The sequence below is a fragment of the Ranitomeya variabilis genome, chromosome 5 (assembly GCF_051348905.1).
Source record: "Ranitomeya variabilis isolate aRanVar5 chromosome 5, aRanVar5.hap1, whole genome shotgun sequence".
Taxonomy (NCBI): Eukaryota; Metazoa; Chordata; class Amphibia; order Anura; family Dendrobatidae; genus Ranitomeya; species Ranitomeya variabilis.
The window spans coordinates 485,057,078-485,073,481 of NC_135236.1; the positions used below are offsets into that span (position 1 = coordinate 485,057,078).

At 42.2% G+C, this 16,404-nt stretch overlaps 1 protein-coding gene across 1 annotated transcript in view; it reads left to right on the forward strand.

Annotated features, from left to right (window-relative positions):
* LTA4H (leukotriene A4 hydrolase) overlaps nucleotides 1–16,404 on the forward strand; it is a 66,220-nt gene that overhangs the window by 27,073 nt on the left and 22,743 nt on the right. Inside the window, exons 7-9 of the mRNA XM_077265535.1 lie at nucleotides 5,494–5,566; nucleotides 8,421–8,561; nucleotides 14,639–14,662. Of these exons, the coding sequence (XP_077121650.1) occupies nucleotides 5,494–5,566; nucleotides 8,421–8,561; nucleotides 14,639–14,662 (238 nt within the window). The remainder of the gene's footprint in view (nucleotides 1–5,493; nucleotides 5,567–8,420; nucleotides 8,562–14,638; nucleotides 14,663–16,404) is intronic.

Genomic DNA, 16,404 nt, shown 5'->3' on the forward strand with positions numbered 1-16,404 from the left:
AGTTTAGGAATTTCAGGAATAATTGTAAATTGTTTTTGTCCCTGAAACCTTGTTCATCTGGAGACTCTGCTCAACAAGTAAAAATTGTTATTTCATTCTTACGGGGTGACCCTCAAGATTGGGCTTTTTCGTTGGCGCCAGGAGATCCGGCATTGGCTGATATTGATGCGTTTTTTCTGGCGCTCGGTTTACTTTATGAGGAACCCAATCTTGAGATTCAGGCAGAGAAAGCCTTGCTAGCTATGTCTCAGGGCCAGGACGAGGCTGAGGTGTATTGCCAAAAATTTCGGAAATGGTCCGTGCTGACACATTGGAACGAGTGTGCACTGGCCGCTAATTTTAGAAATGGCCTTTCTGAGGCCATTAAGAATGTTATGGTGGGTTTTCCCATTCCCACAGGTCTGAATGATACCATGTCCCTGGCTATTCAAATTGACCGGCGGTTGCGGGAGCGCAAAACCGCAAATTCCCTCATGTTGTTGTCTGAACAGACACCTGATGTGATGCAATGTGATAGAAAAACCGCAAATTCCCTCATGGTGTTGTCTGAACGGACACCGGATTTGATGCAATGTGATAGAATCTTGACTAGAAATGAGAGGAAAATTCATAGACGCCGGAATGGCTTGTGCTACTACTGTGGTGATTCTACACATGTTATCTCAGCATGCTCTAAACGTATATCTAAGGTTGTTAGTCCTGTCACCGTTGGTAATTTGCATTCTAAGTTTATTCTGTCTGTAACTTTGATTTGCTCACTGTCATCTTATCCTGTCATGGCGTTTGTAGATTCAGGTGCTGCCCTGAGTCTTATGGATCTCTCATTTGCTAAGCGCTGTGGTTTTATTCTTGAACCATTAGAAAATCCTATCCCTCTTAGGGGTATTGATGCTACGCCATTAGCAGAAAATAAACCGCAGTATTGGACACAGGTTACCATGTGCATGACTCCTGAACACCGCGAGGTGATACGTTTTCTCGTTCTACATAAAATGCATGATTTGGTTGTTTTGGGGCTGCCATGGTTACAGACCCATAATCCAGTCCTTGACTGGAAGGCTATGTCAGTGTCTAGTTGGGGCTGTCGTGGTATTCATGAGGATTCCCTGCCTGTGTCTATTGCTTCTTCTACGCCTTCGGAAGTTCCGGAGTATTTGTCTGATTATCAGGATGTCTTTAGCGAGTCCAGGTCCAGTGCATTGCCTCCTCATAGGGAATGTGACTATGCAATAGATTTGATTCCAGGCAGTAAATTTCCTAAGGGAAGACTGTTTAATCTGTCGATACCTGAACATACCGCTATGCGTTCATATATCAAGGAGTCTCTGGAGAAAGGACACATCCGTCCGTCTTCTTCCCCTCTTGGTGCGGGATTCTTTTTTGTGGCTAAAAAGGACGGATCTTTGAGGCCTTGTATTGACTATCGGCTTTTAAATAAGATCACTGTCAAATTTCAGTATCCTTTGCCGCTGTTGTCTGACTTGTTTGCCCGGATTAAAGGTCCAAGTGGTTTACCAAGATAGACCTTCGTGGTGCGTACAACCTTGTGCGCATTAAGCAAGGGGATGAATGGAAAACCGCATTCAATACGCCCGAAGGTCATTTTGAGTACTTGGTGATGCCTTTTGGGCTCTCTAATGCCCCTTCAGTTTTTCAGTCCTTTATGCATGACATTTTCCGGAACTATCTGGATAAATTTTTGATCGTTTATCTGGATGATATTCTGGTTTTTTCTGATAATTGGGACTCGCATGTGGAGCAGGTCAGGATGGTCTTTAAAATTTTGCGTGAAAATTCTTTGTTTGTCAAGGGCTCAAAGTGTCTTTTTGGTGTACAGAAGGTTCCCTTTTTGGGGTTCATTTTTTCCCCTTCTGCTGTGGAGATGGACCCAGTCAAGGTCCGAGCTATTCTTGATTGGACTCAGCCCTCGTCAGTTAAGAGTCTTCAGAAGTTCTTGGGTTTCGCTAACTTCTACCGTCGTTTTATCGCTAACTTTTCTAGCATTGTGAAACCTTTGACGGATATGACCAAGAAGGGCTCCGATGTGGTTAATTGGGCTCCTGCTGCCGTGGAGGCTTTCCAGGAGTTGAAACGTCGGTTTACTTCGGCGCCTGTTTTGTGCCAGCCTGATGTCTCGCTTCCCTTTCAGGTTGAGGTGGATGCTTCAGAGATTGGAGCAGGGGCCGTTTTGTCGCAGAGAGGCCCTGGTTGCTCTGTTATGAGACCTTGCGCCTTTTTCTCTAGGAAGTTTTCGCCTGCGGAGCGAAATTATGATGTGGGCAATCGGGAGTTGTTGGCCATGAAATGGGCATTTGAGGAGTGGCGTCATTGGCTCGAGGGTGCTAAGCATCGTGTGGTGGTCTTGACTGATCACAAAAATCTGATGTATCTCGAGTCTGCTAAACGCCTGAATCCTAGACAGGCCCGCTGGTCATTGTTTTTCTCCCGTTTTGACTTTGTTGTCTCGTATTTACCAGGTTCAAAAAATGTGAAGGCCGATGCTCTTTCCAGGAGCTTTGTGCCTGATGCTCCTGGAGTCGCTGAACCTGTTGGTATTCTTAAGGATGGTATTATCTTGTCAGCTATTTCTCCTGATCTGCGACGTGTGTTGCAGAGATTTCAGGCTGATAGGCCTGATTCTTGTCCACCTGACAGACTGTTTGTGCCTGATAAGTGGACCAGCAGAGTCATTTCTGAGGTTCATTCCTCGGTGTTGGCAGGTCACCCAGGAATTTTTGGCACCAGAGATCTGGTGGCCAGATCCTTTTGGTGGCCTTCCTTGTCTAGGGATGTGCGGTCATTTGTACAGTCCTGTGGGACTTGTGCTCGAGCTAAGCCTTGCTGTTCTCGTGCCAGCGGGTTGCTCTTGCCCTTGCCTGTCCCTAAGAGACCTTGGACACATATCTCCATGGATTTCATTTCTGATCTTCCGGTGTCTCAAGGCATGTCTGTTATCTGGGTGATATGTGATCGCTTCTCCAAGATGGTCCATTTGGTTCCTTTGCCTAAGCTGCCTTCCTCTTCCGATCTGGTTCCTGTGTTTTTCCAGAATGTGGTTCGTTTGCACGGCATCCCTGAGAATATTGTGTCAGACAGAGGATCCCAGTTCGTTTCCAGATTCTGGCGATCCTTTTGTAGTAGGATGGGCATTGACTTGTCGTTTTCGTCTGCTTTCCATCCTCAGACTAATGGACAGACGGAGCGAACTAATCAGACTTTGGAGGCTTATTTGAGGTGTTTTGTCTCTGCTGATCAGGACGATTGGGTGACCTTCTTGCCGTTGGCTGAGTTTGCCCTTAATAATCGGGCTAGTTCCGCCACCTTGGTTTCGCCGTTTTTCTGCAACTCTGGTTTCCACCCTCGTTTTTCTTCGGGTCATGTGGAACCTTCTGACTGCCCTGGGGTGGATTCTGTGGTGGATAGGTTGCAGCGGATCTGGAATCTTGTGGTGGACAACTTGAAGTTGTCACAGGAGAGGGCTCAGCGCTTTGCCAACCGCCGCCGCGGTGTGGGTCCCCGACTACGTGTTGGGGATTTGGTGTGGCTTTCTTCCCGCTTTGTTCCTATGAAGGTTTCCTCTCCCAAATTTAAACCTCGTTTTATTGGTCCTTACAAGATATTGGAAATCCTTAATCCTGTATCCTTTCGCCTGGATCTTCCTGTGTCGTTTGCTATCCACAACGTGTTTCATAGGTCCTTGTTGCGGCGGTACGTTGTGCCTGTGGTTCCTTCTGCTGAGCCTCCTGCTCCGGTGTTGGTTGAGGGCGAGTTGGAGTACGTGGTGGAGAAGATCTTGGATTCTCGTCTCTCCAGGCGGAGGCTTCAGTACCTGGTCAAGTGGAAGGGCTATGGTCAGGAAGATAATTCCTGGGTGGTCGCCTCTGATGTTCATGCGGCCGATTTAGTTCGTGCCTTTCACGTCGCTCGTCCTGATCGCCCTGGTGGTCGTGGTGAGGGTTCGGTGACCCCTCACTAAGGGGGGGGGTACTGTTGTGATTTTGCTTTTTGCTCCCTCTAGTGGTCATTAGTGATTTGACTCTGGAGCTTCTGTCTTTTCCTATATCCTCACCTGGGCCGTTAGTTCAGGGGCGTTGCTATATAAGCTCCCTGGACCTTCAGTTCAATGCCTGGCATCGTTGAAATCAGAGCTAATCTGTTGTGCTCTTGTCCTATGATCCTGGTTCCTGTATTTCAAGCTAAGTCTGCTTCCTTGCTTTTTGCTTTTGTTTTGTTTGGTATTTTTGTCCAGCTTGTTCCAATCTGTATCCTGACCTTTGCTGGAAGCTCTAGGGGGCTGGTGTTCTCCCCCCGGACCGTTAGACGGTTCGGGGGTTCTTGAATCTCCAGCGTGGATTTTTATAGGGTTTTTGTTGACCAGATAAGTTATCTTGCTATATTCTGCTATTAGTAAGCTGGCCTCTCTTTGCTGAACCTGGTTCATTTCTGTGTTTGTCATTTCCTCTTACCTCACCGTTATTATTTGTGGGGGGCTTGTATCTTGCTTTGGGGTCCCTTTCTCTGGAGGCAAGAGAGGTCTTTGTTTTCTTCTCCTAGGGGTAGTTAGATTCTCCGGCTGGCGCGAGTCATCTAGCGATCACCGTAGGCATGATCCCCGGCTACTTCTAGTGTTGGCGTTAGGAGTAGCTATTTGGTCAACCCAGTTACCACAGCCCTATGAGCTGGATTTTTGAATCTCGCAGACTTACACGTTCCTCTGAGACCCTGTCCACTGGGGTCATAACATATCCCCTTATTGTATTTTCCTTCACGTTAACAATCTTGGCTTCCCACTGCCCAAGGGATTACAACACGGCTACAGCCAAGTTAAGGAGGCTGTGGTATTTCTTCATAGCAGGACCAAATCTATGGAGAGCATCATTGATAAGAAACCACATTGCTCAGCTCTTCATCCAGCATCTTTATTCCAAGAAGAGGTGGGGGTCAAAGCATATTGACACCCCTTCCTTCCATCTGTCAGTAAGTGATTGCATATTGCAGCAAGTAATGCCTATATTTAAAGGGAATGTATCACCGCTATTTACCTGCAGATGTAGAGTTAATTTGCATATAAATAGCATAACAGTGCTGTCAGGCCACTGTACTGAAGTAATACTGGTAGAAAATGAACTTGAAGAGGATAGGGGTAATTCACCAAGGTATTTTTGCCACTTTAAAAAGTAGCAACACTTCTGCACAATGCCTAGTTTTGCAAAACCTTTGCGATTTTTGGCAATTGATGCAGTTCTGCCAAAGTGGACAGAGATTGGGCGTGGCTACGTCTGCCCATCAAATTCATGAAAAGCACCTGATTTTCTTGCTCTATTTCTGATTTTTTTTTTAATTTTTTTTTAATAATAATGTCTTAATTTCAAAAGTTGTGCAGTAATTGGTGAAATCTACCTCTTAATCCACATGCAAAAGCATTTTTTTCCCCTGTAAACTGTGCAACGCCTTTTACATACAATATTTGTGATTTAATATCATTATTTTCAGGAAGATTGGTCCAAGGACCACAGTATGGACTGAGAAAGAGTCTCTGGAAGCTTCTGCCTATGAATTTGCTGAGGTGGGCCTTTACAGCTTATAATTCTCTTAAGCCCTTAACGACCTATGACTTGCATTGTACGTCATATGCTATATTCTTGACTTTGATGCCAGCTTGAGCTTGGTTTAAGTTGGTATACATGCAGCATACAAACGCATGTTCACATTGGCCATAAACCATACAAAACTTACAAGAGACAAAATGAGCAAAAACCCTGCTGTAACTTAATGAGAGAGCAGTGGAGATAGCAGCGCGGTATGTGAACGAATGTCATAGACTGCGGGAAAGAGAACTATGATGCCATGGACTATATCCCCCACAATGGATCTGCCCCCATCCACCTCCCCTATGCCATGGACCATAGCCCCCACCCTGGATCTGCCCCCATCCACCTCCCCTATGCCATGGACTATAGCCCCACCCTGGATCTGCCCCCATCCACCTTCCCTATGCCATGGACTATAGCCCCCACAATGGATCTGCCCCCATCCACCTCCCCTACAGCTCCTACCCAACATCCCCACAGTCCCTATCTCTATTGCCTTTATACACTTGCTTTGGCAAAACTGATGTGCATTTGGTCCTGCCAATAAAGCTTCTTTGAATCTTGATTAAGTAAAAAGAAAAAGTGCATTTAAATAGCACAGGGTTCTTGGTAATACCGTTTTAGATAAAAAATAGCATAAAAGCCATCCCACCATCGACAAGGTGACCCTAATCGGGACGGTCCTACACCGTCTAATATTAAAAACATTACCATGTGTCAAAGTTGACCTCCGTGTGTGAATAAGGGCAGACAAAAGGACCGGATCCTAATCTATGGACACCAGTCTGGGGAAGTCTTTAAATGTAATTTCCAGCTCAGGAGAGGGAGGCCACACCCCAGCTTGCACAGAATGCAAAAATACAAAGAAAAAACACAAAAATTGAGCTTGGTTTGAGTTGTTATACATGCAGCACATAAACGCATGTTCACATTGCCATAAAGCATACAAAACCTGCAAGAAACAAAATGAGCAAAAAATCCTGCTGTAACTAAATAAGCAAAAGTGCATTTAAATAACACGGGGTTCTTGGTAATACTGTTTTTGATCAAAAATAGCATAAAAGCCATCCCATCATGACAAGGTGACACTGATCGGGACAGTTCTATGCTGTCTAATATTAAAAACCTTACCATGAAGAACAGGAACATGAAGCGCCATGGCAAGACAAGCCGCTTCATGGGATGTGTCATCGACAGATAATGGAGATGGCTGACATGGAGAAATCCTACCAAGGCTGGAGGAAGGGAGACTCCTACAACAAACCACGGAATATAGATACGCCCAAAACTATTAGGTAAAAAATGTAACAACTCTTTATTAGAAATATAAATAACATGTTAAACAAAACTAGACAAACAGAGTACGCAGACAGTTCATGTATGGCGGACAGAGACCACTGTATATAGCACCAGGGGGACAGAAAAAAGCCAATGATTATCCAGGACAGGTAAATCCCATCAGTCGGTATATCATATATCCTTAAAGTGCATAATACTGATGGGTACTACCTGTACCTGGTAAATCACTATACATGTCTACATAGCACAAAGGAATCAGTTAAAGGTAACAGAAAAGTCATTCCAATGCAGTGCATAGTGCATAGTACGGGTGAAAGACCTCTATATCTGATACATCACCATAGACATATATATACGTAAAAAGGTGAAGTCAATTGAAAGTGACAAAAAAGGCTAAACCTGTCTTACCCAATTGAATCAGTGCCAGTGTCCGTCCGGCGGCCCCTATGTATCCCTATGTGAGGTTTGCACTGATATGCATCAGTGGTTGCTGTATCAAGGCTGGAGGAAGCTGGACTCTGAGACAGCACAGAGGCACTAATCATAGCGGCACAAGAGCAAGCACTAAGTACCAGATCCATAGAAGCAGGAATCTACCACACAAGAAAAGACCCAAAATTCAGACTATGCAAAGAAACCTCAGAGACCGTCCAACACATAGTGGCAGGATGTAAAATGCAAGAAGGAACAGAGTATACCGAACGCCACAACCAAGTAGCGGGAATTGTATACAGGAACATCTGCACAGTATATGGAGCTAAGTCCCCTTAAGTCCAGGTGGGAGACCCCAGAAAAAGTGGTGAAGAATGAAAGGGCTAAAATCCTGTGGGCCTTCAAGATCCAGACGGATAAGCAGGTGTTGGCTAACCAACCAGACATTGTGATAGTAGACAAGGATCCGAAGACGGCAATGATAATAGATGTGGAAGATGAAGGCAACAGTGATTCCAGTGGTGATAGGAATACTTGGAGCAAGGACCCCAAAATTGGAAGAATAGCTACAACAGATCCCAGGAGCAACATCTGAGCTCTCTGTCCAGAAAAGCGCAATGCTGGGAACAGCTAAGATCCTACGCAGAACTCTCAAACTCCCAGGCCTCTGGTAGAGGACCCGAGAATTAGAAAGACCCAAACAACAATTGTGGAATTGCAATCTTTTTCCTATTTCGCGACATTATGAATTTTTTTTCCCACTTTCCAGTACATCACATGATAAAATGGATGTTGTCATTTAAAAGTATAACTGATCCCACGAAAAAAGCCATTATACAGATATGTTGCGGAAAAATAAAAAAGTTATGGCTTTTGGAATAAGGCAAGGAAAAAACAAAAAATTGGTAGGTCCTTTATGGGGTTAAAATTTATTTATTTTTCGCTCGCCATTGATTCCATGGTGTTGTACATGTGAATGAGACACTAATGGTATGCTGTTGTCTAAGCGCTACATTTAAATGTTCAGCTTTTCTCAAAAAGAAAAAAAAAAGTTTGAGACTCATTTGTGTGTAAATAATTTGATGTTCTACTTTGTAGACAGAAAAAATGCTGAAATTTGCCGAGTCTCTGGCAGGCCCCTATGTCTGGGAGAAATATGACTTGCTCATTTTGCCTCCATCATTCCCATACGGAGGAATGGAGAACCCTTGCCTTACGTTTGTAACGCCAACTGTGCTGGTAAGTAATTCATGTATAAGTATATAATACGGTGCTGTGATGCTGGCTTTGACACTGTAATTTATGCGATTTATGTTCAGTAGATGGGAACAAACATCTTGCAGTACAGTTTAACTATGTAAAAAAAAAAAAAGAAAAGTCTTAAATAAAATAGACAAATTATACCATTTCCAAAAATGGGTTCTTTGGCTTCTACGCAGAAGTAAATTACTGTCTAGATGAATTTGCCTTTAGACGTAAAAAATAAATAAAAATTTTTTAGTTTGGGATGTAAAGGAGTTGTCCAGGAATTGTATATTGATGACCTATCTATAGGTCAGAAAATTGGGATCTCTGGATGTTCGCACTGTATGTTCGCACTGTACAGATCTGGAAGTGAACAGCGCTATACACTTTGTAGTGGTCATTTTGGGTACTGCAGCTCAGCTTTCATTCTAATCAGAGCTGAACTGCAGTACCTTTCAGGGTATGTGCACACGTTCAGGATTTCTTGCAGAAATTTCCTGAAGAAAACCGGAAATTTTCTGCAAGAAATCCGCATTTTTTTTTTTTGCGTTTTTTTTCCGTTTTTTTCGCGTTTTTTTAGCATTCTGCAAGCGTAATTAGCTTGCAGAATGCTAAAGTTTTCCAAGCGATCTGTAGCATCGCTTGGAAAACTGACTGACAGGTTGGTCACACTTGTCAAACATAGCGTTTGACAAGTGTGACCAACTTTTTACTATAGATGCAGCTTATGCAGCATCTATAGTAAAAGATAGAATGTTTAAAAATAATAAATGACCGCTCACGACCAATCACAGGACAGTGACGTCATCGGCAGGTCTTTCGCCGCACACCAGCTACAGGAACCGAACGGCAGCGTGCAGTGGAGGCGGGAAGACATCGAGGGTGAGTATAGGACTGTTTTTTATTTTAATTCTTATTTTTTGACCACTTATATGGTGCCCAGTCCGTGGAGGAGAGTCTCCTCTCCTCCACCCTGGGTACCAACCGCACATAATCTGCTTACTTCCCGCATGGTGTGCACAGCCCCGTGCGGGAAGTAAGCAGATCAATGGACCCCTAGGTGTGCGGAATCCCCTGCAATTCCGCATTTTAATGAACATGTTGCTTTTTTTTCCGCGATGCGATTTTTTCGCGGAAAAAAAGGCTACATTTGCACAAAAAATGCGGAATACACTTAAAATAATAGGAGGCATATGTAAGCGTTTTTTTCGCGTTTTTATCATGTTTTTATAGCGAAAAAACGCGAAAAATACTGAACGTGTGCACATGGCCTAAGGCTACGTTCACATTACAGCGACTAGAGAGCTGTTTTGTTCCTGCATTGTACACAGTGTACATCCGGCAACAGCAGGAGATGCAAAGGTCTGATTGTTGGGTTGCAAGGTGTTGAACCCCCACCAATCTGATACTGATGACTTCGACTTAGGTGAAGCCATCAATATTTAAAGCGGTTGTCCACTAATTTTACATTGATGACCTGTCCTTAGGATAGGTCATCAATGTCTGATTTGCCGAGGTCCAGCACCAGTAACGATCAGCTGTTATTGGTGGTGGCTGCTGGCCAGAAGTTCTCACTTGCCGACCTGCTCCATCTACTTGTCGCGGCTGGGGCTTGGTACTATTCAGACCGATCGGCGGTTGATGTGCAGCACCCTGCGGCAGCCCCTGCATGTAGACGGAGCAGCTTGGCATGTGAGTACCGATAACAGCATTGATGACCTATACTAAGGGTAAGCCTTCAATGTAAAAGTGGTGGACAACCTCTTTAAGGACCCTTTTAATATAAGAATAAATACCATACATCTCAGTGGTTGCTCTCACTGTGTAATGAAGCTCAAACAGAGCATTTGTAGGCCAGAAAAGGTGATTTGGCCTGTTCTTAGTGTTTGTGTTTTTTGCTGTGGCTGATGTTAATACACATCGACTTGGGATGAGCTTTAAGATTTAGACAACTTATTGATAAGAGCGTTGCAGTTTGAGGAATAAGAAATGCAGAGTTTAGTTTTCAATACCGCAGAATACCTGTAGAAAGATAAAGTAGGGTCTCCGGCTGCAAAGACTGTCGGCCTCTATAGGTGCTCCAGTCCCTGTGTGAAAAATGAGCAATAACAAAGTAGGCGTCATCTCACTGTTGGCAGATGACTTATGTAATAAGATACGTGTGTGTGTGTATGTGTATATATATATATATATATATATATATATATATATATATATATATATATATATATATATATATATATATATATATATATATATATATATATATATATATATATATATATACTAGCTGTACTACCCGGCTTCGCCCGGGTTAATGACTGCTGTTAGCAAAATAGAATGTGTTAACAAAAATTTATTCTGCACACAAAAACCACAAAACAAATAGATAGAAATGTAATTATTAAAAGGCAAAAACTAAGCAAATAGAAGCATTTCACAACATATATTAGCTTTGTTATACTGAGAATGTCTTTGTTGCCTATATTAACCAATCAGAGCTCAGGTTAATTAACTGTAGCAAAATAGAAGCTGAGCTGTGATTGGTTGCTATTGGCAGCCTGATAAATCCCCAGCCAACAGGAAGCCCTCCCCCCTGGCAGTATATATTAGCTCACACATACACATAATAGACAGGTCATGTGACTGACAGCTGCCGTATTTCCTATATGGTACATTTGTTGCTCTTGTAGTTTGCTTATTAATCAGATTTTTATTTTTGAAGGACAATACCAGACTTGTGTGTGTTTTAGGGCGAGTTTTATGTGTCAAGTTGTGTGTGTTGAGTTGCGTGTGGCGACATGCATGTAGCGACTTTTGTGAGATGAGTTTTGTGTGGCGACATGCGTGTAGCAACATTTTGTGTGTTGAGTTGCATGTGACAGGTTAGTGTAGCAAGTTGTGTGCAGCAAGATTTGTGCATGGCGAGTTTTGCGCGTGGCGAGTTTTATGTGTGGTGCATTTTGAGTATGTGCAAGTTTTGTGTGAGGCAACTTTTGCATGTGGTGCAACTTTTGTACATGTGGCAATTTTTCTGTGTGTGCAAGTTTTGCATGAGGTGAGTTTTCCATGAGGTGAGTTTTGCACGTGTGGCGAGTTTTGCGTGAGCCTAGTTTTGCATATGGCGAGTTTTGCATGTAGCGAGTTTTGAGTGGTGACTTTTGTGTTTCGACTTTTATGTGGCGAGGTTGGTGTGTGTGTGTGGTGAAATGTGTGCTGAGGGTGGTATATGTGTTCAAGCACGTGGTAGTGTGTGGCGCATTTTGTGTTTGTGTTCATATCCCCGTGTGTGGTGAGTATCCCATGTCGGGGCCCCACCTTAGCAACTGTACGGTATATACTCTTTGTCGCCATCGCTCTCATTCTTTAAGTCCTCATTGTTCACATCTGGCAGCTGTCAATTTTCCTCCAACACTTTTCCCTTCACTTTTTCCCCATTATGTAGATAGGAGCAAAATTGTTTGGTGAATTGGAACGCGCGGGGTTAAAATTTCACCTCACAACATAGCCTATGACGCTCTCGGGGTCCAGACGTGTGACTGTGCAAAATTTTGTGGCTGTAGCTGCGACGGTACAGATGCCAATCCCGGACATACACACATACATACATACACACATTCAGCTTTATATATTAGATATACCTGTATGTAATCTCCTGTATATAGTATATACCTGTGTGTCATCTCACCTATATATAGTATATATCTGTGTGTCATCTCCTGTATATAGTATATACCTGTATGTCATCTCCTCCTATACATAGCATATACCTGTGTCATCTCCTCCTGTATATACTATATACCTGTAGGTAATCTGCTCCTGTATATAGTATATACCTGTGTGTCATCTCCTCCTGTATATAGTATATACCTGTATGTCATCTCCTCCTGTATGTAGTATGTACCTGTATGTCATCTCCTCCTCCTATATAGTATATACCTGTGTGTCATCTCTCCTGTATATAGTATATATCTGTGTGTCATCTCCTCCTGTATATAGTATATACCTGTGTGTCATCTCCCCTGTAAATAGTATATACCTGTGTGTCATCTCCTGTATATAGTATATAGCTGTATGCCATCTCCTCCTGTATTAGCCCTCGTTCACACGTTATTTGGTCAGTATTTTTACCTCAGTATTTGTAAGCTAAAATGGCAGCCTGATAAATCCCCAGCCAACAGTAAGCCCACCCCCTGGCAGTATATATTAGCTCACACATACACATAATAGACTGGTCATGTGACTGACAGCTGCCGGATTCCTATATGGTACATTTGTTGCTCTTGTAGTTTGTCTGCTTATTAATCAGATTTTTATTTTTGAAGGATACCAGACTTGTGTGTGTTTTAGGGCGAGTTTCGTGTGTCAAGTTGTGTGTGTTGAGTTGCGTGTGGCGACATGCATGTAGGGACTTTTGTGAGATGAGTTTTGTGTGGCGACATGCGTGTAGCAACTTTTTGTGTGTCGAGTTGCATGTGACAGGTTAGTGTAGCAAGTTGTGTGCAGCAAGTTTTGCGCATGGCGAGTTTTGCGCGTGGCGAGTTTTATGTGTGGTGCCTTTTGAGTATGTGCAAGTTTTGTGTGAGGCAACTTTTGCATGTGTTGCAACTTTTGTGCATGTGGCAATTTTTCTGCGTGTGGCAATTTTTCTGCGTGTGCAAGTTTTGCGTGTGGCGAGTTTTGCACGTGTGGCGAGTTTTGCATGTGGAGAGTTTTGCGCGTGGCGAGTTTTGAGCGGCGACTTTTGTGTTTCTACTTTTATGTGGCGAGGTTGGTGTATGTGTGGTGAAATGTGCACTGAGGGTGGTATATGTGTTCGAGCACGTGGTAGTGTGTGGCGCATTTTGTGTGTGTGTTCATATCCCCGTGGTGGTGTGATTATCCCATGTTGGGGCCCCACCTTAGCAACTGTACAGTATATACTCTTTGGTGCCATCGCTGTCATTCTTTAAGTCCCCCTTGTTCACATCTGGCAGCTGTTAATTTGCCTCCAACACTTTTCCTTTCATTTTTTCCCCATTATGTAGATAGGGGCAAAATTGTTTGGTGACTTGGAAAGCGCGGGGTTAAAATTTCACCTCACAATATAGCTTTGACGCTCTCAGGGTCCAGACGTGTGACTGTGCAAAATTTTGTGCCTGTAGCTGCGACGCCTCCAACACTTTTCCTTTCACTTTTTCCCCATTATGTAGATAGGGGCAAAATTGTTTGGTGAATTGGAAAGCGCGGGGTTAAAATTTCACCTCACAACATAGCCTATGACGCTCTCGGGGTCCAGACGTGTGACTGTGCAAAATTTTGTGGCTGTAGCTGCTACGGTTCAGATGCCAATCCCGGACATACATACATACATACATACATACACACACACACACATTCAGCTTTATATATTAGATATATATATATATATATATATATATATATATATATATATATATATATATATATATATATATATATATATATATATATATATATATATATATATATATATATATATATATATATATATATATATTCGTAATCAAAACCTCCCCCAAAGGAAAAAAGTACAAAAAACACCCTTTAGTATAAAACTTATTTTATTGCATATATAAATCAGAAAAAAACCTTATATATTGGGTATCCACACTATTGTAGTAATGTCAAGAATTACCATAATGAATATTTACAGTGAAATGTGAACCGTATTATAAATAATCAAACAATAGACTTTGCATTCTGTAGTCACATCACACAAGTGACATAAATTACACAATAGCTAAAAAAACAAACTTAAAAAAAAATTGTTGAAAAATAAAAATAAAATGATTTCTTCTGCATAAAACACATTTTCATATGGCCACTTTGGTGAAAAAATAGTTATCACTGCTGATAAACAGAGGCAAAAATCAAATATTTCATACTGGCCATTGATGCTATTTCAGACTTGGTCATTAAGGGGTAAGTGCATGCCATGAGGTGTTTTTTTGTTGTTGTTGTTTTTTTCATTACTTGTCTTCTCTTGTGCTTTTTACATGTTACAGGGTATATCCGTCTGAATCTAGTTCTTGTATGTTTCTATTTTCCAGGCTGGTGATCGATCTTTAGCAAGTGTAAGTATTGTGCTTTTGTTAGCAGATTTCTTTTGCTATGTTGACGTGAAAAATTTGCAAGTTTTGGTAAACGGTATATTTGCACTAAAATTTGTGACTTTTCATGTTTCCCTCTTATTTTGAAAAGCGCGCCAGGTAAACTGGGAGAGGGCAGATTTATTAATACAGTGGAGAAGGGTAAAACACAATGGCGCTCTCGGGTATGCAGTGGGCTAAAGCCGCTGGTACCAAGAGATTCTGTGCTTATTCTGTCACCTAGGCGTAGAAAGTAAAATCTATCAATAAGAAGATACCGCGCTGCAGGGTATGTGATTTATGTGTAAGTGATCACTAGGTCTTTAATGTACATCTCGATGTCCACTTATGAACTAGGGATCGTATAGACGCACTGCCTGCATTTAATTTAAAGGCACATACCCAGGGGTGGTTTACTTCAGTTTCATTTGGTACCATTTTATATGTACATCAAAGACCTAGTGATCATTTTACACATAGATCATATACCCTGTAGCGCGGTATCTTCTTATTGATAGATTTATTAATACCTTTCGGCAGAAACTAGTGTAAATTATACCACAGGTTAGATTTGCGATTTCATCTTGAACTGTCATCCATTATGTAATTTCTTTCTAGGTTTTCTAAACCGCTTTACCAATGTTACCACTTCACCAAGATGTGGCAAGCATGCTCGATGTATGTGGCAAGCAGTAGCTGCCCCTGATGAGCATAGTCAGCATGCTGGCCCAGAAGTCCATAGCTGCAGATAAGAAAAGCTCACATTTCTGCTGTTTAACCCAATGTTTGACAGCATAGTAGAGCAGAGGGTCTGATCAAAGACCCAGGCCTTATTTTCTACATGAGCCTTAAAGGGACCCGGTCATGTGGTAAAAAAACAAACAAAAAAAACCACTGTTAACCTGCAGAAATAGCTTAAAGCTGCATTTTAATAGCATTCTAATGATGTGCAGCTGCCGCACTGAACAACCAGCCACCGGGAGGAAATGAACCAGCAGCCTCCGGCTTCAGTCACCGCTCAGTACATAGTCCGTGCCGGGCATGGTTACAGCTTCCACTCACTGACTGTCGGCTTAGCAGTGCATTTTGGTGAAAACTAATAAATGTAAAAAATTCAAAAAATATTTGATCAAAAAAACACATGAAAATACTATATAATAAAAATTTTAAGCCATAGCAAATAGATTTATTGCAAATATAACTTCTCATCATAGCAATTTGCCATTGTTTATTTGTTTGCAAAAATTGGGAAGTGAAGCCAAGGTTGCACTCACATTTACGTTTTGACATTCCATGTCTGTTCCTAGGAAAAAAAACTTTGACAAAATTGATGAAAATAGAAGACAAACCCCATTGATTATGATGGGGGTCGTCTTGTTTCTTTTGTGTCAGTTTCAGAACGGAAGAAAAAGCGAGTTATGCAGAACACTTTCTTCTTTCTAAAAACACCCACATCAGAACCCATAATAATCAGTGAATTCCCTCCGCCTCAGTTCAGTCTCTTCCATCTTTAAGCAGAATTGCAAATCGTAGTGTGAACATAAGACCTATTCACACCTCCGATTTTTGCGTACGAGGGCTATCCATGATCTTTATAGTCTATGAAGGGCCATTCACATGTCTGTATTTATTTTTTTTTCTTTTAAAAAAATAATGGGTCCATAAAAATCAGACTGCACTCGGATTACATCCAAGTGCGGTCCCATTTTCATGGGCTGTCAGTGGAG